Source organism: Pecten maximus, chromosome 13 (assembly GCF_902652985.1).
Source record: "Pecten maximus chromosome 13, xPecMax1.1, whole genome shotgun sequence".
Classification (NCBI taxonomy): domain Eukaryota; kingdom Metazoa; phylum Mollusca; class Bivalvia; order Pectinida; family Pectinidae; genus Pecten; species Pecten maximus.
The window spans coordinates 18,450,082-18,473,142 of NC_047027.1; the positions used below are offsets into that span (position 1 = coordinate 18,450,082).

Genomic DNA, 23,061 nt, shown 5'->3' on the forward strand with positions numbered 1-23,061 from the left:
CACGGACATTGGGGTTTGGAATTTGTGCCAAGTTCCTGTGCATGGTTCCTATAATTGATTGCAGCACACTACGTTACTGGTTTGGGTTTTAGCTTGCAATACTCAGGAAGCAGCGAGGAATGGGAGATGTCCACAAAAATGGATTCGTCCTTGAATATGGATATGTGTCCACTTGGCATTTACTCTGTTCAATCTAAAAAGCAAACAAACAAAATCGTATTCAGACGGTCAAATTAAAAAAAATAATTACAAGAATTTACCAGAATGTGCGAAAAATTTAATTCTGTAAGTTACATAAACCAGTTTTTTTCACGAGACTTGTATCTCGCCAATATCCAAAATACCGTTTTACAATAGCGATGCATGCCTTGTGCCTCAACCTTAATTTTATTTGGTTATAATGATGACGCTGACTATGTGACTATAGGGTGGTCGGATGGTACAGTGGTAAATCACTCGCCTTTCACCTAGGTAGCTTGGGTTCGATTCCCCGATCGGACGTGTAAAGATATAGGGTCATCTGCATGACCATGTGGGCTTTATCTGTTACTATAGTTTCCTCCAACAGTTAGACCCCTCACGCGCTTCCATCTGGGTCAACAAGAGCGATTGATATTACTTGTTTATATATAATATAACTACATATTGATATAACTTGTTTATATATAATATAACTACATATTGATACTACTTGTTTAAATATAATATAACTACATATTGATACAACTTGTTTATATATAATATAACTACATATTGATGCAACTTGTTTATATATAATATAACTACATATTGATATAACTTGTTTATATATAATATAACTACATATTGATGCAACTTGTTTATATATAATATAACTACATATTGATATAACTTGTTTATATATAATATAACTACATATTGATATAACTTGTTTATATATAATATAACTACATATTGATATAACTTGTTCATATATAATATAACTACATATCAATATAACTTGTTGATATATAATATAACTACATATCGATATAACTTGTTTATATATAATATAACTACATATCGATATAACTTGTTTATATATAATATAACTACATATTGATATAACTTGTTTATATATAATATAACTACATATTGATACAACTTGTTTATATATAATATAACTACATATTGATGCAACTTGTTTATATATAATATAACTACATATTGATATAACTTGTTTATATATAATATAACTACATATTGATATAACTTGTTTATATATAATATAACTACATATTGATATAACTTGTTTATATATAATATAACTACATATTGATATAACTTGTTCATATATAATATAACTACATATCGATATAACTTGTTGATATATAATATAACTACATATCGATATAACTTGTTTATATATAATATAACTACATATCGATATAACTTGTTTATATATAATATAACTACATATCGATATAACTTGTTTATATATGATATAACTACATATCGATATTACTTGTTTATATATAATATAACTACATATTGATATTACTTTGGTATTTATTTATGCATCGTAACTTCCGAATTTTTAAGTCTAAAACTTTGTGGACATATTCAGTAAATACAACATATATTATTTTTTTCAGTATGATTGTAAGTTAGTTTGACTTGATGTCAATGACTGTCATTGTCATGATTTCAGAATCATTCATTTTGTTGCAAACAAAATGCATGTCGAAAGTTTGAAAAGTTTCATCAAGGCTATTCATTTGATCAATCTTGATAAGGGTAGGTATACTTTTGGCATAATATCATTATCGTTGTTAGGCTTTTTGAATATTTGACCATTGTCGCCTTGAAAGTGGGTCAAGATAAGTAATTCTCAATCCAGGCATACAACTGAACCAATATTTGTTCCATGGTTTCAATCTAGATCAAGGTCATTCATTTGAACAAACTCAAAAGCCCCCTCATCCAAGCAAGCTTCTGACCAAATATAATGACTGCAGCCCTTTGTTATTGAGAAGTATTTTAAATTGACTCTTGCTGGACAAATTTCTACTAAGGCCTCTTCCACAGGTAGCTAAAAATTATACAGATGATCACTTCATTAGGGAATTTTATCATATTAATTATTTTTGGATGGGATCAAGGAAATGTTTTTTTGCCTCATGATCAGATATTTTTATCATCTTGTATTTTTTTTTTTTATCTCATTATCCATTTTTGGCAAAACTGGTTCAGAATTTATTTTACTTACTTGAAATCCTAGATTGCTCCCCCAGCCTTTTGTTCAAGATTTTTTTTTCTTTTCATGGTGATCGGAACTTTTATAGGACTTGAAGCTTACAAACATATCAATTGACTCAGACATTGTCAGCTTACCCAAGGACAGAGGTAAGCCAAACTAGATACATTGTATATATATGCATTCATAGATTGTATGAAATTTTCTCTCCATTCCTAATATGTAATAATAATCATAAAGAAACCAATTTCTGAGAAATTGTTCAGTGGTTATATGTTCAATAAAATACAAAACAAAGATGTTTTTAGTTGTTACACATAGTTTATTGAAGGTTTATACATCAGACATTAGGGAACTTTTCAGAGCCCACAAAGTTCCTGGCGACACCCCCGAGTGAGGTCTGTCATCAGAGAGCTGGTCTGTACACTGATGTATCTACATCATATCACAGATAGGGTTGCAATGCTATTTACATATGTACACACAATTTCGAAAAAAATATAAAAATATTTCCTGCTTGCGGACTACTATCATCACATTTAATGAATTTCATTTAAGTTGTTGACTGATCTAACCAAGTTGTACACTGATCTAACTTGACATGTGAAAAAAACAATCATGTATAAGGCTGGTTTAGTGTTGTGTTCAAAGTCATGAATAGATTACGGACAGAATCTATAAAGTCACAAGTATATTTAATTATGGACGGAATATGGTGACTCAGACCCTTATAGCAAGTATGCCCCAGGCTGATCATAGAGAATCTGGTGCAGTAGATTTGAACACACTTCATGACAAATGAAAATTGATACAAACATTTAAATAAATTAATCTCTTAAAATCCCTCCCTTCCCCTCCCCTCCAAGTATTATCATGCTTTTCAATTTTTATGTAATTTGCAATTTTGTTTCTTGAAAAATACACGAAATCTGTAGGTGATGTCATGAGCAACATCACAATTGGAATGTAGTTCAAAATGCACACAAACCATACCAGGGACAATATTAAGAATTCATCAAAACTTTCCAGTATTTATTCTGGGACAAGGATTTAGATAAGTCTCGGTCATACCAAATAATTGATAAAGGTTGATATATCGGTTTAACACAATAGTGATGACCTATGAATGTTCTGCTACATAGACATGACGAGTGCTGTGTGATTTTTTTTTCAAGTGCTGCATCAATGGCATTAAATGAATATTATATACCTATTGTATGTAAAAATACATCACAATTTGATGCAAGTTAGCCAACAGGATCTAAAGGGAGATAATCCACTTGTCTCCAATTTTCCCAACTTAATACTCCTCTGAAGTAACACCACTGTTTTCACAGAATGAAGGAATTTATCAGCCATAATTTCAAGAACATCATGATTTGAGCTGGCACTTCATTGTGGTTTTGTCATAACTTTTTATTTCTGTTCCTGCTGCGTCGGAGTGTCTGTGCTTGGGGCAGTTTTTGGTGGTTTGGCATTCATGTCAATAATTTCTTCTCCATCCTTCACAATTTCTTTGTGAGCGGCTAACAGATACCTTCTTTGATCTCTCCTCACTGTGTACAACATGAAACAGCCATTAAAAACTATAATTAGAAAATAACTTTGATACTGAATTACATTATTTTCATTCCAATTTCATTTATAACTATTCTAGCAAAATATCTTCCCAATGAGAGGAACCCACATTTATTCACAGGGGCTTGACACATCCCTAAGACCCAAAATGAAAAAGTAACCCCAGGGTTCAACCACTTAGTCTGTTAGAGTCTGACCTGGAATTATTCTTGGTTATATGAATGTACCAAGCCCCTGTGAGTTTATCAAATAAGAAACACCAGAAGAAGTGACTTACTAAATTACTTAAATCAGTATCATATAATAAGACTCATTTTCTCCCACACCAACCAGGCATATAATTTTTTTTTTTGGCATAGCCGTATAATATTCTTTTGGTTCCAGATATGACGTGACAGGTGGCGTTACTGGTCAAGATGATGTATGTGATTGGTCAATGTAGCGGTAAATGCAAAATGCAGATGTGTAGTTACAAATGTAAAAACGAAACGAAGTTAAGATTGAATGGAAGCTGAATAAGTAGGTGTATCTTTACAAATGACACATTGATAAAATTTTATTCCTGATTCAAATGCAGTCTTATTATCACCAAAAATGGTTCAAACTGATATAATTTTGTTATCCGTGCTGAAACGCAGTAGTTCGTCGATTTATTTCACTGGAAGTTTTACATTATAACCACCAGCATTAAAACTATGCCGTTTATCAAACTGATATAATTTTGTTATCTGTGCTGAAACGCAGTAGGTCGTCGATTTATTTCACCGGTAGTTTTACATTATAACCACCAGCATTAAAACTGTGCTGTTTATCAAACTGATATAATTTTGTTATCCGTGCTGAAACGCAGTAGTTCGTCGATTTATTTCACCGGTAGTTTTACATTATAACCACCAGCATTAAAACTATGCCGTTTATCAAACTGATATAATTTTGTTATCCGTGCTGAAACGCAGTAGTTCGTCGATTTATTTTACTGGAAGTTTTACATTATAACCACCAGCATTAAAACTATGCCGTTTATCAAACTGATATAATTTTGTTATCCGTGCTGAAACGCAGTAGGTCGTCGATTTATTTCACCGGTAGTTTTACATTATAACCACCAGCATTAAAACTGTGCTGTTTATCAAACTGATATAATTTTGTTATCCGTGCTGAAACGCAGTAGTTCGTCGATTTATTTCACCGGTAGTTTTACATTATAACCACCAGCATTAAAACTATGCCGTTTATCAAACTGATATAATTTTGTTATCCGTGCTGAAACGCAGTAGTTCGTCGATTTATTTTACTGGTAGTTTTACATTATAACCACCAGCATTAAAACTATGCCGTTTATCAAACTGATATAATTTTGTTATCCGTGCTGAAACGCAGTAGTTCGTCGATTTATTTCACTGGTAGTTTTACATTATAACCACCAGCATTAAAACTATGCCGTTTATCAAACTGATATAATTTTGTTATCCGTGCTGAAATGCAGTAGTTCGTCGATTTATTTCACTGGTAGCTTTACATTATAACCACAAGCATTAAAACTATGCCGTTTATCTTTTTTAAGATATTTCTTGTTATTTCTGGGGTCCTCTCATGGAATATATATTTTACTGGAATAGCCCTCACTTTTGGGATCCAGATCAGTCAATTTTCATTATTTGAAAAAAAGGCTTATCTATTGCAAACAATGTGGTAAATTATTCCTGTGCTATTCAAGTTTTAGTTATATTTACTATATTTGACAATGGACTACAACTTGTGAATGCCAAAATATATATGGCAGCCCGCCTACCTTTCTCTCTCATGTCTTTTTTCTGGACCTCGGGGATGAGGAAGCAATGAACCAAGTCAGCAACAATCTCCTCGGACTGGAGCTGTGTCCGCCTGTAAAAGTAGAACAGTGAAAATACAGTGGATCTTGAACGATGTTTATATAGATAGTATCATTTTTGTAAGGGACAAATTTCTTCGAGTTGATGTTAATATTTCAAGCATTTCTCTTCCGTTTATAGTTCATAAATGCAGAAAAAAATATACCAGGACGAGGGTCAAATTGAAAGATATTTACCTGTCAAATTGAAAGATTTCTAATGTTAAAGATTTTTTTCAAAAAGTGCCATATAAAAATAGAAGTGATTTATTTTATTAAGATCATGAATACTTGCAAGTGCTCGTCATGTTAGGGAATGAAACTGAACTAACACGAGGCTGAGAGTGTTGTATCTATTTGTGTCAGGAACGTCCCTAATGTTTCATACATGTACCAAAATAAATCACTTATCACTGTAATAACTTACTTGTCTTCCATCTCGTATGCAATGTCGTTAATAATGGTAGCCTTCTCGGTGATTTCACTGCGAGCCTGAAGGTCGGCAGTGTTGTCGATGGAGCCAAGAATGATATCTTCCAGATATGTATCAACACAGTTCTGGTGAACTTTGACGGCCTGGAAACATAACACAAAACAGAATTTCAGTTATTTTGAACAGAAAATTGCATCTGAAATCACATTTCATTTCCATCTTGTTGTATTTCGTATTTCAAACAATAAAAACAGTTAAATACTGCAAGTGATGCACTGATTAGTATCATTTCTATAAGAGTCTTTGTTGAATATTTGGATATACACTTTGGAAAATATAAGTCAGAGAAAAGGTCAGCTCAAACTTTAAAACCAGAATTCAAAACGACTGTATTTTTCAATTTGATTTGAATGCTAATTAAAGATAAGTATTTTAACTGGATTACTGAAAAGTAAAAGCTATTTTTATCAATACTTGTCACAATCTTTAAATAAATCTTTCCTCAACCAACCTGTTTAAAGACTTCATCTTCCTCTCTTCTTCGCCTCTCTTCCACTTGACGACGCCCGCTTTCCTCAGCCTCTCTGATTCTGCGTTGACGCTCAGCAAGCATGGAGAATGCATGGACTCTTCTCTCCTCCTGTAGACGAATCAACTCCTTGCTGAGGAAGTCATAGGTGTCTCCCATGCTTGAACCCTCCAGCTGGCTCATTGCCTCGTCCACCAAGAACTCCTGAGGAACACATCATTCATATCTATGTTATTATAAAATCATAATTTTTTTTCTAGAAATCAAAGATCACAGAATAATTTCTATCAATTTTTCCTATAACTATAGTTTGACTCATCTTAACAATTTTCTTCAGGCTTAAAAAAATTTCTATCCTTCCTTGTTTGAAATACAATGCAAAGTGAAATACATCAACATCAATTCGACAAAAACTTTTAAACATGTCACAAAACATTTCACAAAATGTCTGAATTTATTGTTTATTCTCATATTCTTTCTCCAAAAAATATATCTTATAAAATTCACAACTTCTGTATGCCTAAATCATTTCTAGAGTTAAAACTCAATAAGATGTCACTTGATGAATGCAGCACCTTTCAATCATATTTCAATTCCATCCTTCACTTTTACTTAGTATACCTACATTTTTATATTATGTCACCAAATTTCTATATAATTTCACAATAGACAAAAAGTGGCAGTTAAACAAGGTTTACTCTACCTGATAATTTTCACAATATCTGAAGTTTTGATATTATGTCAGAAAACATTTAGTTGAGTATCCATCCTCATTAAAACCATTGGATGCTAAACTGAATATGAAAAATCAAAGTGTTCTCCAAAAGAATCATCCTCACTGTTCAAATCCCAGGGAAAAATAAAACAGCAGCATAACCAATATACACAAACAGTAACATGCCCTTGTGCCTTTCCAATCAATGCTTTAATCATATTAAACCCCACGGAAAAAAGATTTGTTATCACAACAAAGCATCGCCAGTAAATAATCACATCGCAAACAATGAAAATTAATAAAACGGAAACATTATTTGTTCAGGACAAACAGAGATCAAGTACTGTACTTTCAAATACTTTGTAAACAAGTTCGAGTTAATTTTATTTCAATATTAAAAATTTAAATAAAAATGAAAGATGATTCTGTAAAGCTGACTAGCATATGTACTGTAGACTGTTGTTGGCCATAGCTGGTAGTAAGACTATGGCGAACTTATCAATTATGTACAATATGCATCAACCTGGTTCAAGAAACGGCTGTCTCCTAGTGTAATTAAAAACATCAAAGGAGAAAATACACAATCATTGTCTACCAATCTACAGGTAAGCAAATCAGGCAGGTCATTAGGAATAATGTGTTTAAATGGGACTTATAAAATTCAAGGGAAAAAAAATAAAAAAAAATATAACAATGTTGTTTCTTGGTGAGAAAGTCATTATTTGGTATTTTGCTGTTTAATAAGTGGGCTGTTCAACTTGATGAAAAAATAAAATTTGCAAAAATTATAAATATAAAATCACGCCAACTAAACAGCTCAGAAAGTCCAAAGGAAAAACATAAAAATACTCCCATATTTTGGAAGAATCACTAAAAATTATCTAATCTAAAATTCATTATCAAATATATGGAGCTTAATCTTCTTAAGTTCACCAACACAAGCTGAGTGTTAATATATATATTTGATAAAAATAACTAACAATATTGAATATTTTGTTGGAGTCTGGTTCACTAATCACTAGTTCCTGTCCCCACTTAGTTGCTTCCCATGAGTAATTTGGTTAAATTATGTGTTTATCAGCTGTTTGATGATTGTCTATGTTAAAGACAAATTCTTTAAATAATAGATCACAAGATGTTGGACATCATTACACATAGACACTCAGCGTATTGATCTATTTAAAACAACCTCAGGACAGGTAAAATTTGTGTTCAAAGGTCTCACAACAGGAAAAATTTTACATCATAGTCAACTTGATCTCTGTCTAAAATGTAGGAAACTATGTCAAGACATATACAATTTGTGTAATTATTTATAGAGGTTTCTGTCTATACTGTAATACAATTAATTTTTCTTTGTTTTCATGGTAAATACTCAAATGTGATTGGTCGAAAAATTCTTTTCATTCTTCTATGAAAGAAATTCCGAGAATGGCGCGAAAAATGTGACGTCACAATACGACAATTGACGTTGCGTATTGATTTGAGAAAACGAATCCCAAGTAAAACCCGTAAAATTGTACATAAAACATGTTTTGAAAATTTAGAAAAAGACAATTAACTGAAATTAATTATAAGATATATATATGAGAGTAAGATAAAAGCCAGACATGAAATGTCAAAGCACATGCATACATATTTTTGCTGTGCAAACTGGGAATGAACTATTACATTTTGAACTCTTGATATGAACTATTACACTCTGACCCCTTGACATGAACTATTACATTTTGAACTCTTGATATGAACTATTACACTCTGACCCCTTGACATGAACTGTTATACTTTGAACTCTTGATATGAACTATTACACTCTGACCCCTTGACATGTACTGTTATACTTTGACTCCTAGAAATGAACTACAATATTAAACTATGATCCCCTCAGCATGAACTTTCACACTTTAACTGCATGCTACAATTTTATCTTGGGGCCGGAACTTTAACATGCAACAAACCCACTGGCATTGTCTCTTTACTGCCCTAGTGTCCTATCTACACTAGTACTGAAGTATACACCTACCAAGTCAGCCCCACTCACCTTGTGTTCATGCAGCCTCCTCTGTCGCTGCAGGGCGAGGGTTGCTTGTTTCTCTTGGTGCTTGATGTTCTGTTCAGCCTCCTGTAGCGCATGTGTACTTCTCAATTCCTTTATCAATTCTGTTCTCTTCTCCTTTCCTTCGAATATCTGATAAACGAAACCAGCTCAATGTAAAACAATTTACAAAACGAACCTGAATATTATCAATGTTTTATTTTTCTTCGTATCATAATTTGTAAATCTTCAACCTCTGGAAGAATTACTCTACATTATCAAAAACAAGACAGCATGTGATTTTATACTGTACGGTGGTCGGGTGGCACATTGGTAACCCAGTTGCCTTTCACCAAGGCGGTTGGGGTTCGATTCTTCGATCAGAGGTGAAAAGGTACTGGGTCACATGCCCCACTACGTGGGTTATCTCCGGTTTCCTCCCATAGTATGACCCCTCGAGCACTTCTATCCAGGCCAACAAGCGTAATCAATATAAGCTGATATAACTTGTTTCACATTGAAATAAATAAAATTTACATTTTACATTTTCTATGCTGTATACTGTAAAATGACACTTTTGTAAAAAATGACTTACCATGTTTTGTATAGCACGACCTCGGATCACCTTCTGTAGGTAGATTATCGCTAGCTCCTTTTCTTCTTCCTCCTGAAACACAAAATACCCAGCAAACATTAGCTGATATATGGATAATTCTGATTATGAATAAAATAGGGAGGAGTACTCTGGCCCAGAGAAAAAGGTGATGGTCTGAAGTAAACACCCCCCCCCCACCCCCACCCCCTCTCTCTCTCTCTCCCAATTACCTTCCACACCTCATCTGGTTTATTTATCATAGGAACAAATTTTTATAGACCTATTGCTCAAAACTCCAAACAAGAGGCTGACTTAATTAGATTTGTGACTTTACCACTACAGTGGATTACCTCCCCTGTCACAACTACTACTTGTACATAATCACTTTAAACAAATGTTCAGTCTTTCAGTTTGAAAACATATTGTAGTAGACAACTACAGCCTTCTGCTGTGGTCAATACAGGGTGTATTTAACCTGGGAAAATTGACTTAACTGAGGATGAAGACAGTTTTATAACAATGAATCTGATAATGCAGATATTTTCAGGAAAAATGGTTCAAACTCCCATAAATCTTGAATTATAGCAATTAAGTCACTCACATATGTTTCCTCTTGCTTTATTTATCAATAACAACTTTTCAACCATCCCTTTTTATTTTACTTTTCATAATTCCAATGAAATCAGAACAAAGGGAGATAAGTGACTATAATCTTGTATACAAATCCTAACTGTAACTCAGAAACTAGTTGTTATTTCTACTAAATATATTCCAATATTTCTCTGTTAACATGCTAATTCAATCATCTAATTTAGAAATATTATACCGTAGTCAAAGCAATAATTTATTTTCCCCATTTTCTTAAAGTGATATCACCTGTAGATCACAGTATTATAACACACATAAATATATATAAAGTTCAACTGTTATGGTATAAAATAATATATTTACTGTCAAAGGATTAAAACGAAATGTGAGGAAAACAGAATACTATTAACACATTATCCTATAATTTCTTTAAAACTTGTAACATGCAATATATCCCTATAGCTGTAAGATAGATATATTAGAATAGAATCTCTCTATATATATACTGTAGTTAGGGGAAAACTGTCCACACAAAACAAAATCTGACGATTATTTTCCATGACTGCATGCATATGAAAGTGTGTATAAAATATGTATTGAACATACATGAATTCATAAATATATCTGAAGTGGTAGCATAACATTTTTTTTTTATTTCATTAAAAATTCCATGAAAAGCTTTTATAATCCTTTTTACCAATGTATATATTTTAAGATAAAAAATCGAAACAATCTAAGATGAACATGATGGAATGAATTATGATTTTGATATTAATGTATATTACTAATGAAAACCACAAGGCAGCACCAATTAGTATATACCTCCACCATCTTTTGTTGCTGAGAACAAAATCAATGTTACATTTAAAAATTTGTAAAGAAATAATTGAAGGAAAATTGTTTGAATTTCACTGAAAAAAGTTATTTATCATGTAAGGTCCACTCCTGCTCTAACAAATATGCCGACTGTTGACTATAAAATTTTATATTTGGTCCTAGCTAAGTCGATACCTTCCATTTTTTATTCAGTTTTTCTTCAAGAATTCTTCTTTTCATAATAAATTCTTAATAAATTGGAATTATTTGCAATTTTCTCATCTGTAAATATAGGCATTGTATTACCCAAAGCCTGTTGTCTGAGCTTACCTCTAGCGGGACCTCCACGGCTGGAGTTGGGGGTCGAGGAATGGGTTTCTCGATCTTCTGTAGGAATCGTAGTGGTTTGGGCTCTTCTTCTCCTTTAGCTTTTTCAGCTTTGATGGACTGAAAATATTTTAAATTGAATAACTCTTCAACTCTGATGTCAATCAGTACAAATACAGACAAACCTTGTTATCTTAAATTCAAAGACCCTGCTTAACTCCAAGTAAACATTCAGTTCCGACAGGAAAAAAATCTATGTAAAATAGACTCGATTACCTCAGGTACTGGAGAAATCTGAAAGTTTGTCCATGTCCCATTGTTTAGAGATAACGAGGTTTGAATGTACTGTGATAATATTTAAACATACAATTAATGCTTTAGCTGCTCCATAACTATTCTAACATTGTAAAATGGCAGTTATTGTCTCGATTTTGTAGATATATTTTTTCTAAGGAATTCAAATGTTTCAAGAAATTCTTTGACAGTGCATTTTGAAAATAATCTCCCAGAATGTTTCGTTTGAAAATTCAAGCATAAAAGTATTGTTTTTAAAACACAAAATTTATCCACAACATACAAATAACTTCACAATTTCAGTCCATGTACAGTAGAACTAAATCTATGCATGATTGGGTCAGTAAAGTTAAAGATACCTCGTGCATGTCCATAAGTTCACGCTGCTTCCTGTATTTGCGTTTGATGAAGCCGGCCTTGGTGACAGTTTTGGGTTTGGGTGCTTTGATCCTCGGGTTGAGGACAAAGTCAGGCAGGGACTGTTCTAGTTCCATCAGGCCTATAGAGAAAGGAAAAAATTAGCTCAACAATAAACTATACACCAAAGCTAACTAATAGCCACAACCAAAAAATGCTGTTTGGGAATCATTGAAGGGGAACAACTCCCTAGAAATTATTGGAATCTACAACTGGTTACTATAGTTACAGTTACAGACTGAAAAACAGACAGACAGATTCTTTAATTCTAGTAAAACTATCTCAGCCCGCCCAATTCCTCTTTCTTGGCTGTGTGGGGTACAAAACTCAATACGACAATATTGAAAGGAATCATTGCAAGACAGCAAACGTACGTGATATAACATAAAAATAACAAGTTCAAAACATCAACTGCAAAACGCCAGTCCATTTCTTCCACCAATGCCATCATTTGGAATATTTTTTGAGGAATGCTTGAAATTTTCAAAGAACTTTTTTTACCAACCTTGGTATGTGTTGATGTGGCGACTCCTGACAACATACTGCTCCGATCCTCGGTCCAGAAACATTCCAATACGTGTCAGAGGAGCATATGTTTGAGATCCATAGTTGGAGAAGTCCCCGATAACATCGCGACGTTCCAACTTTCCCTCAACCTTCTTCCTTTTACCAGTTAACTTTCTTATCGCTAAAAATAAAAATTTGGGAATCAAAGAGGATTTAAGACTTGCTCTAATAATAATCAAAATTTTCTGTCTTGTACTAGCTGTTTTTTTTTCCACCGGTGGTTTTAATAATATTTCATCGTAGACGAAAGTAATTTCTTTAGTAATAGACAATCAATGGCTAAATCATAATCAGAACTTAAGAACATTAACAGAACTAATTTGGAACTTTATCAGATAAATTTAGGTAGATTTATTTTACAATATATGATTGATTACACCAAAAGGTTTACACTGACATCTTGTGTACACCTTTACACCAGTGTATTTCATTTCACATATGCCTTTATGTTTTAAAATGTCTACTCACTTTTTATATGTTCATTCCTTATTTTTTTAATCTTTGACTCTTTTTCTTTCTGCTTCTTGGACCTGAAATTAAAAAAAAATCATCATAGAAAGTATCCTATAGAGGAAATGTCCCGTCGGTGAGCGATAATGCATGTATAGTGACCATTTTTTAGACGTACAGTCAGTTAAGAGCTTGACAAAGAGACCAGTCAGTCTTGAAACGTTTTTTTCCCCCTTTTTTGTAGAAGACTCAAGATATGTGACATTTATATCAGACAGAAATAAACTAATAAATAAAAAAAAAAATTCTTCATGATACTGGACATAGAAGAAAAAAGTCCACTTAATCTGCTAAAAAAGTTTCCAGTTTACAAAGCAAAATATGATTTTTAAGGTACTGTAAGAAAAGCTGCTGGAAATATTATGTAACCAGATAGGTGACTGTAAGAAAACCTGCTGGAAATATTACACTAACCAGATTTTGTCGAGACGTTTTATATTCAGCTCTTGATGGTTTTCTTCCCTCTTCTTCAACAGTTCCTTCAACACTTCAAGTCTTGCTTCTTGTAACCTTAAATTTGAAAAGATATTTTGAATGAATTCAAAATTTTGAATATTGAGAAACTATGAATGAGAGCCAAATAGGAAAAAATCCTTCTTTGTTTCATCACAAATTTCTGATAATTTTCAATCTGCAATTTCACAAACTTTTTAAGATTCAAGATAATTATTAAGAGCCTGTAATAAAGATATTTCAGTTATGATAATGTGTTAGAAAATCATGAACCAACTAAAACAAATTTGAATGCATTTTTTTTTTAATCAATAAAGATTTTTTTAACAATAGGAAAAAGCAGTGATCCATTTATAAGCATTGTGACTTACTTTTCAATTTCCTGTTCCCTTAAAGCCCATTCTTTCCTTTCCATCTCATCCATCATACGTCGACGCTTGTCAAGTTGGGATACATCGTTCAGAGGTGGTAGAGTTGCCTCCCATGCTCGTTTAGCTCGTGCTCGCTCAATCATCTCCACCTCGGCCAAACCTGCTGGTAATCCTCGCCCTGACGTATGGTGAACAAAATGTTTTGATATTCACATGCATTATGCTTACACCATTATTGGAACATTACAGTCATGGATATCTTATCTGCTAAAATGTATGTATTACACAGTTAAAATCCATATTCAGTGTCAATTTGTTGATTTGATGAAAAAGTCACTTCACTAATATATCAGAATGAGCTAATTCTCAAAACATTAATTGACACAAACTTCTGCACATACATTTTCTCAATAAAATAATAAAACCTCATCACAAAAATAATAAATTGATGACAAAATCAGATCTGAAGAAAACCTCTGGTCAAGAAAGAAGATTGTTTCTGCTATTACTTTCATCATTAAACATATTTTGATAATCAAAATTGAAGCTTTTGACAAATTTAATTATTGTTCCATATCAATGTCATGAAATTATTTTTTGCTATTAAACTCTCCACTGCATATTGATGAATGATAATAAGTATTTTCAACAATTCATCAAAAACAAAGAATACAATCAAAGTTGTTAGTTAAATTTTAGATTCACACACTATCTTTTGCCAATAATACTATCAGGAGCAGATAACTCTTACCGAAGGAGAGTGTTGCCAGAGTGAGGAGCTCGGGAGCTGATCCTGGTCTAACGACGTACTCTGGAGTGTAGGGGTCTGTCTGGGCCTCCGAGTCTCGGTAGTCGGTCTGGACCTCCACGGTCTTTGTGAGTGGTGTTGGGGGCCTCTCTACTTGAAGCTGATCCGGACCAGCCAGAGGGTCTTGTCTGGTCAATCAAAATTGCATACTTGTTTATATTTTTTTTCATAATTTACATATTTGTTAATTAATACCAGCCTTCGACACTAACGGTAGACCTGGTGCCCGAGTCCACCAAAATATTTGGAGGTCTCCAAAAACTGCACTTACCTGGAGACCGTCGGGCACTGAGATTTTTACATTGAGGTGTTCTTAAAATGTAGGAATTTTTAGTAAAATGTACCCAAAAAGTTGTTGATTTAATTTCAATATTCGTCAGTCGTTTATACCCATGTGTTGCACGCATGTAAAACTGCACTTGAGTACTCCCGTCTTTCCTGTCGCCAGAGTATTTGGAACGCTTGTAATTTTAGACAATAAACTAGTACTATTTCAAGCGTCTATATGACCAAGGTAAGTCGGCGCGAAGCGAAAGTGACCTTCACTTGCATTGACCTAGGGTAAACAACACACGTACATACAGAGATGCATCGGTGGTTGGGGCTGTCGCCTCCTCCGAAAAAAGCCAAGACATCGAAGGAATGATGGGTTCAACAGCATCAATACGAGAAAGAAAAGAAAGTTCCAGAACTCCTGGCAAACACAGTTTAATTGGTTGGGCTACGACGATGTACACATGTACTGTACACTGTGTCGTAAACATGGAGAAACCGGGTCGTTTACTACAGGAGGATAAACTGGCCAATAACCAGGACCTTATTGAACTTCAACGGAAGTCTTTTAAATTCCTCATGGAAATGATATAATAAAATATTTGAACAAATGAAATAAGCTTCTTTTTATAATTTTTTTTGTTGAAAATGTGGGCTCCAAGATTCTGTGGAGGGCACCAAGAATTTAAGTATCAGGAGACCATTGGTCTCCAAGGCCTGGAAAGTTAGTGTCAAAGGCTGAATACATATATGAAAAGCCTTGTTTGGCGGTTCAGACTCCAAGTGTGAAAAGCTATTTGCAAAGAAGTTATAATTTATGAAGGTGAAAACATGACCATATTTAAGAAAAACAAAAGTAAGAATTCTGGAACAGATGTGCTCCCTTCTTAAACTCTCTCGAATCTTCAAAACATCTACAATATATATTTGCAATAATAAAAAGATTGAAACAATATCATGATGTTGTACTTTATCTCAAACTGACATCTTAACTTATATTGATCAAGAAATGTGGACATTTTTACATTCTTACCTAGCAGTAGCCAGCATGACTTCTGGAGGAATCTGCTGCATGAATGGAATCATTGGTCTGTGAAGTAAAAGATAAACTTAATAGTGACAGGTATAGAAATATTCAGTTAGACTCACAGCCGATTTCACGAAAAATGAATTGAAAGGTTATCCAGTATATAAGCCTTCAGATTGTATTCTGTTTTTGTAGGTATGTATACAAGCATAACTGTCAAAACATATTTTAGAAACATAAATTTGAATCTAAATTTGAATGTGAAAAAAAAATGTGTCAAAAAAACAAGAAAAAAGTAATATAACAGAATATTTCACATTGTGAATATTTCTTTTTCAAAAGAATAATGAAAATAAACAATAGTTTATATTAAAATGTTGTGAACAAGCATATTACAAACCTCTTAAAAAATTTGTATCTATTTTGTCCGGCTACTTGTGCATCTGCAAACTGTTTAGGTGGAACAACAACTGATGGATCATAATTGAACCTGAAAATCATAAAGATAAACAGTGTATAAAAACAGAATCTATGCATAGTGAAAAGTTTGACCCAAAGGAATGTTCCATCTACTAATTTTAAAATGGTACTTATGACGTAGCTTTTGAAGAACTTTCTTAAATAATACCTTTTTGCATTTGGTGTTGCTTTTTTTTCACAATATTAATAAGAAATAAACGTAAAAGGATTTTCATTATGTATATGAAAGTGTTATTTTTTGGGGGGAAAAATTTTTTGTCTGATGGGTCTGAGCATTATTTATGCAATTTAAATCTAATTTCATAATTACATCAAATAAAAAGATGAAATGTAAATACTGTTCTAATCATATTGAGCTGTACTGCTATTTATGAATACTGCAGTGTAAATTTCTATAAAATCTATAATCTGCAAGATCTTGGGTTACATTAGGTCATCAGATCACACTACTAGGGACCAGCAAAATAAAAACAAACCATTTTTTTATTTATACACATTTTGTCAACTTTCACAATAGTCTTACGTTGTGTAGCGGATCATGGCCTCTCGCTGCTGTTCCCCATAGCCTCTCCATTGACGGGACATGAATTTTGGAACGGGGTCAGTGACATCCAGTCGCATTTGAAAACGTGGATGGTGACGGAGCTCGCTGAACATGGTGTTGTATATTGGCACACGTTTCTACAAACAAAAGTAAATAGTAAGGTTCTACATGTATCAGTTACATAAATTGTCTTAAATTTTTTGGAGTCTTTTTTGTTTTTGTTTTTTGGGGGGAGGGGGGGGGGGGGGGGGTCTTTTTGGGAAATTTATGCCGCCCTTTATCGGGGATAAAATTATGCTATACTTACAACCCTGTCCGTGCTGGTGTGGGCTTTGAAAGTAGCACGAGCATGATCCCTCTCACTGGACACAACAAAGTGATTATCTGTAATAATAAAATCGTTTATTTATTAATACATACTATCTTGCGATGCAGCACCATCAAAATATATGTAGGGATATGAGAATATTGTGAATCCTAGACCATATGTACATGTAGTCTTCAATCTTCAATATATCCTGGGTTTTCACTTCACTGTTGGTGACGACAGTTGGAAATAGGGGAGAAGTAAGGCGGCCCACCATTGAAAGGTGCACTATATTGAGTGTTTATTGCAAAGGAAAAGTAATGAACATCAAAACAGACAACACAGTGATCAGGCATGTCAGGTGATTATGTTTATTACTTGTTTGCACTATACTCGTGAGATTGAATCATTTGATATACACACAAGGAATATAGTTGTTTACAACTAATTCAATAGACATAAATGCATTGTTTCTATGAAAATGTCAGGCTAGTTAAAGATGTGATACGTATTACTCTCACATGCTTTCTGAAACCTATCAACATCGTAAGACTTTGACAGTTCGAGCTACCGTTTATGGGTCGATTACATACCATACAGATAATCGTGTGTCCTCGCGGCTTGCCGCTTGATAGTTTGTGTCTGTGTTGCCATTTTAATTCCTGTTTGAGGATCCTAAACTCTGTATTTATGTTGTTTTCCTTCCCATTCAACGAAGTTTGTGTTTCCAGTCCTCCATTACTAAAAACAATATGGCGTCTCCATTTACATTGTCGTCATGGTGATCATAAGAAGAACTTTAATCGATTATCTTTAATTGTAGCCTTTTCCTTGATTATATTGTAGTTTATTTTTAATTTAAATATCTTTTAAACGTGCTTTTACTCATTTACAAGGTAATGTAAATAATAGATTTTATTTTTATAATTCTAGACTAAGTTTGAAGCGGATTCCGGTAAATGTATCCGGAAAAGTCATAACCTAGCAGTAGTCCTAAGTACGGCCAAATTCTTTAATAAATTTATTAATTTTAATACTTTGATTTCAATTTAACTCTTCACAAGCAATAGGATGATTCATGAAAACTAATTAAGCGTTTGAATACATTTTCATTTTTTCACCAACCGATTCGTTTTGTAGTAAGGGAGATCACTCTTATCGCCTTAACGTTTTTGGAAGCAACTGAATTCCCGCCACCTGTCCAAGTTACAGGAGGTGTGTTTACTGTCAGCCCAACGCAGATGAAACCATCTCCAAATCCTAGCGTCCAGTAAACAGGTAAGCGTATGGCCATGTTTCATCATATACACTGTTATTTATTTATCACAGTCGCAGTTAGACAAAATATACCAACAAATCAAATCCGATAAGGAATCTCGCGTCATAAACCGTTGGCTTTGCTATTTTATCCTTGATGCTGGAAACTTTTAGACGAGCAATGAAGAAGACTTCAAATACTATTGAAATTGATATTAACATTTACAGGACTTTCAAAATTTAACCAATGCTTAAAATATTAAATTTGAAGAAAAAAATCAAAACTTTGTCCTCCTTCACATAAACTTGAAGGCTAATATGGCCCCAATTAAGATTTGAAAGTATATAAAAGTAACAAAACAAGAAAAACATAATGGCATAGATTCATGCCAAAGACATAATTATCAGGCATTTACATCAGCAGGTTTAAGATGGTCATAAGATGACTGTGGCAATAATTTTCGAGAGAAAATGAGCCATTGTTTGAGGTAACAATACTAATATGCAATTAGGCCTAGTTTAACATATCTTGGGTCGCATTTAATGTTTGATTTTTATTATTAATTACATTGTATATATGTATTTTCCATTTTTTAATCAATTTCCCTGACTTCATTCATAAAATGTCAATGAAATTTTGTGTGTTGAAAAATAAATGTATAGATTTCTAGAGTTTTCTGGCATACTTTGACTTGCGCAGTATGCTGGAAGAAATGAAAATTAACAAAACCAAATTACATGGCACCATGTTCCCTTCATCATCTTAATAAAGTATCATTGAAATGGTGTGGAAATAAGTTATGATTTACAACTGTTGACTTCTCTAAGTTGATGGCAAAGGGAAATTAATGAAAACGTTATAAATAGGAACTCTGAACCAATATCTTTCAGCATGAAAAGTTTGTTAAAATCGCCATATCAGTATTGAACAAATTCAGGAAAATTAATTGAAATGTATTCAGTCTGGAATATAAAATTAAGATTTGACTGAACTGCTAGGGTTATTCCCCATTACACACAGATATATGGTAAATTTGCAAATTAAATACACTGTATTGAGTGTCGATATGTTTGACAAGCAAACAGGTTTTAAAACATTTTATATACCTATTGAGTATTGAATCTTGACCAGTTCAACTGAAAATTACTATGTATGTCAATAAGACCTTGCTATATTCAGACCCTAATTAGCCTCAGCTGAAATGAAATTGTGCTGTCTCCCAGGAACAAATCATTTTTTACTCATTAATCAAACATCTGGATTGAAAAAAAAAAATTGTACGTGTAAAAACATCTTAGCACAATTTTTCATTGAAAAATCCTCAGGATATCTATAAAATGTGACACAGACATTGATGTTTTATTTCCAGGATCAGCGGAGATAACATTTTATTATTAGTATAGGCCTGTTGATGTGACACAATAGCAAGAATATTCATTACATTCCTTCCTGGGCTCACAGATTTAATAAAAGATTTCTAGAAAACACATCATCATTTACCAAAGGTATGAATGGGTTTGAAACACATTACCGTAATAATTTTACATTTAGAATTTGACTTTTTAGACTGTGGGGACTAATAAAGATATTTTATTTAAGCATCTATTCTAGGCTAAATTGCCATCTATGAGGCTAATGCATTGTCAAACTGAAAATTATAGATAATTTTGTCAACTTTGTTTTCATCTTCATTTACTTAGTTGTAAACCTTCAATTTGAGCTGTCTGTTATATTATGATAATCATCTGCACACACTGGAGTTGTGAACTTTTGAAAGCCCCTCACACTTTCTCCGTCCACAAATACTGTAGTTTAAAAAACATGTCAGAAATATAATACAATAAATATTTATATTTTGGCTGATAAAAACATTTGTCATTGACATTTTCTTGCACAAAACTTTCCATTAAAAAAATTCTTTTTATAAATATATCCAATATCAAAAAATCTTTTTAGGTTATCATAATTTTAAAAAGTCTGTATTACACCTGTGAAGATTCCATATGTACAGTATATATGTAGTTAAAGAGTTGAAGATGTGAAAACATCAATGTATAAATTTACATGTTTCTAATGCATGTGGTATTTTAACAAAATCACATTTTGATGTAAATTTTGATATAAACATGATACAGAAATTTCAAATAAGAGATAGCAGATGGATGGAAGATACCAGAATATATAATGGTGAAGTTATTGGGTGATGTGTCATCTTAAGATAAAATCTACTATGAATAAAAGGTTGAAACGTCATGTTTTCCCTGCTTCAAACATGTTGAAATGGATTTTAAAAGTATCTTTTTGGAGATTTTTCATCGCATGTTGCTTTAATTTAGTTTATTGAAATTGGTGTGTTTATCATGCCATGGTTTTGAAAATGTGAATATCTTGTTAATTCTAATGTAGAAAATGGATCGGGATTTTAAAAGTCATAAAAACTTTTAAATTCAAAATGGAAACTAGATATTATCAAAACTATGACTGTGAACAGTATTGTAATAAAACTTACTGATATGATTGATATATAAGGTATAAAATATCCTTACAACTTACAATTAGGCTCAACAAACATAATTTGAGGTTTCGGGATATGTTAAAAGTATAAAGTATTTTATGGTAATTCTTCATTTATTAATTCTACTTTATTTAGAGATTTTTTGACAATGGTGTAGAATGAATGATACAAGGGTATATAATATACAGGAATAAATGTAAAAATGAACATTTTGACAAAATATATAAAAAAAAAAAAACAGTATGAAAACACCTGAAAATATTTAACAGAATAGACAAGGACAAATATGAAATATGACAATTTTTGTATTTAGTCAGCTTACTTGGAACTTGAAGTGGTTGTCGATCATGATGGTTTTGAATGCAGGGATAATTATGGATGAAGATGTACATATATATTTTACACAAATATATGAGCCTGATGTATTTTGATGAAAATCTCAATAAAATTTTCATAAAGCATTTTATATATAGGAAAATGCCATCCACTTTAAAAGAAAAATTGTACCCCCATGTTCTTCCATAACATGTCATGACCTAAAATTGTGTGATCCTGAATGTTATCTACAACTCAGGCAGTAAAAATCACTCAAAGTTTTCTTGGTTTTCAACAATTCATACAGGACTTCCCTGTTGTCTTTTGGAAAGATGATAGGGTATTTAACCTAGACTGATTTTGAGGTAAAATGGTGGATATTGAAATTGTCGGAGAAGATGGCATTGTGATGATCGTAATGGTTTTAATTTGTATACAATTAAAGAGCTCCAATTGATTTTGAAATCCGACAGAGTTTAAAATTCTGGTATGTTTGTTTCCACATTGTGTTCCACAGTCATAATACTACTGTATTTATAGATCAATTTCAAATGCTGGATTTTAAATTTATGCAAAGATCTGGTGAGTTCAGACCTTGATCTTTAGTTATATCATTGTCTCTTAACATTTATAAGCTACACAAAATAAAGTGATCAGATTCTAAAGGGTCGTACTGATCCTTTGAAAGGCGGAATCTCGACCAGGTAAAGTGGAGATATTGACGATGTTTACATAGCTGTATTGATGATATTTACGTACCTGTGTTGTTGATATTTATCAAAGTACGAGAGAATTACTACCGGACTCTGACAACATTCCACAGGTGAGTGCTTCCGATAGTAAACCTTTATATTTTGAATTGTTTAATTTATTTACAGGATTTAAACAATGATTTTATAAAATCATAATAAAGTTATGAACACATGAATTAAATATGTTTAAGTTTATATTTAGGAATATTTCTTCTTTTATGTTTTGAAATATCTGAATGTTTTTGTTTTCAAGAATCAGGTTGAAATTTTTGTTGTTTTTGTATGGGATACGTTTCTGTGTTCATCTATGGATTCTGCGTGATGTCCATTTTGGACCAGAGATGGTTAAAATTTCATATTAAGGTCAAATTAAACATGTGTTTGTCCATGGTTTGACAATTTCATTTACAGAAGTTTGATCCAGGTTTTCCATTTATCAGGATTTTGTGTCTATAGATCAGTTTTTGTG

The 23,061-nt window shown here is 32.6% G+C and overlaps 1 protein-coding gene across 1 annotated transcript; it reads right to left on the reverse strand.

The window, feature by feature from the left end:
- Positions 1 to 2,516: 2,516 nt before the first annotated feature.
- On the reverse strand, positions 2,517 to 18,532 carry LOC117340915 (cilia- and flagella-associated protein 91-like). Its single transcript, XM_033902698.1, has 18 exons — positions 18,346 to 18,532; positions 17,753 to 17,829; positions 17,425 to 17,582; positions 16,822 to 16,911; positions 16,428 to 16,484; positions 15,065 to 15,249; positions 14,314 to 14,491; positions 13,904 to 13,999; positions 13,448 to 13,509; positions 12,918 to 13,100; positions 12,355 to 12,494; positions 11,705 to 11,821; positions 9,971 to 10,042; positions 9,382 to 9,528; positions 6,608 to 6,829; positions 6,091 to 6,239; positions 5,586 to 5,677; positions 2,517 to 3,771 (listed from the first exon to the last, which is right to left on the reverse strand). The coding sequence occupies exons 1-18, from the start codon at positions 18,404 to 18,406 to the stop codon at positions 3,632 to 3,634; spliced, it is 2,226 nt and encodes a 741-aa protein (XP_033758589.1). The 5' UTR covers positions 18,407 to 18,532; the 3' UTR covers positions 2,517 to 3,631.
- Positions 18,533 to 23,061: the final 4,529 nt, after the last annotated feature.

Bases quoted from the DNA above. Each gene is read 5' to 3' on its own strand.
- LOC117340915 (XM_033902698.1), bottom strand. From the start codon at position 18,406: ATGGCAACACAGACACAAACTATCAAGCGGCAAGCCGCGAGGACACAC. The intron at 6,830-9,381 runs GTGAGTGGGGCT...TGTGTTCCTCAG, and splicing joins GGAGGCTGCATGAACACAAG to GAGTTCTTGGTGGACGAGGC. The intron at 5,678-6,090 runs GTAAGTTATTAC...CTACTTTTACAG, and splicing joins GCATACGAGATGGAAGACAA to GCGGACACAGCTCCAGTCCG.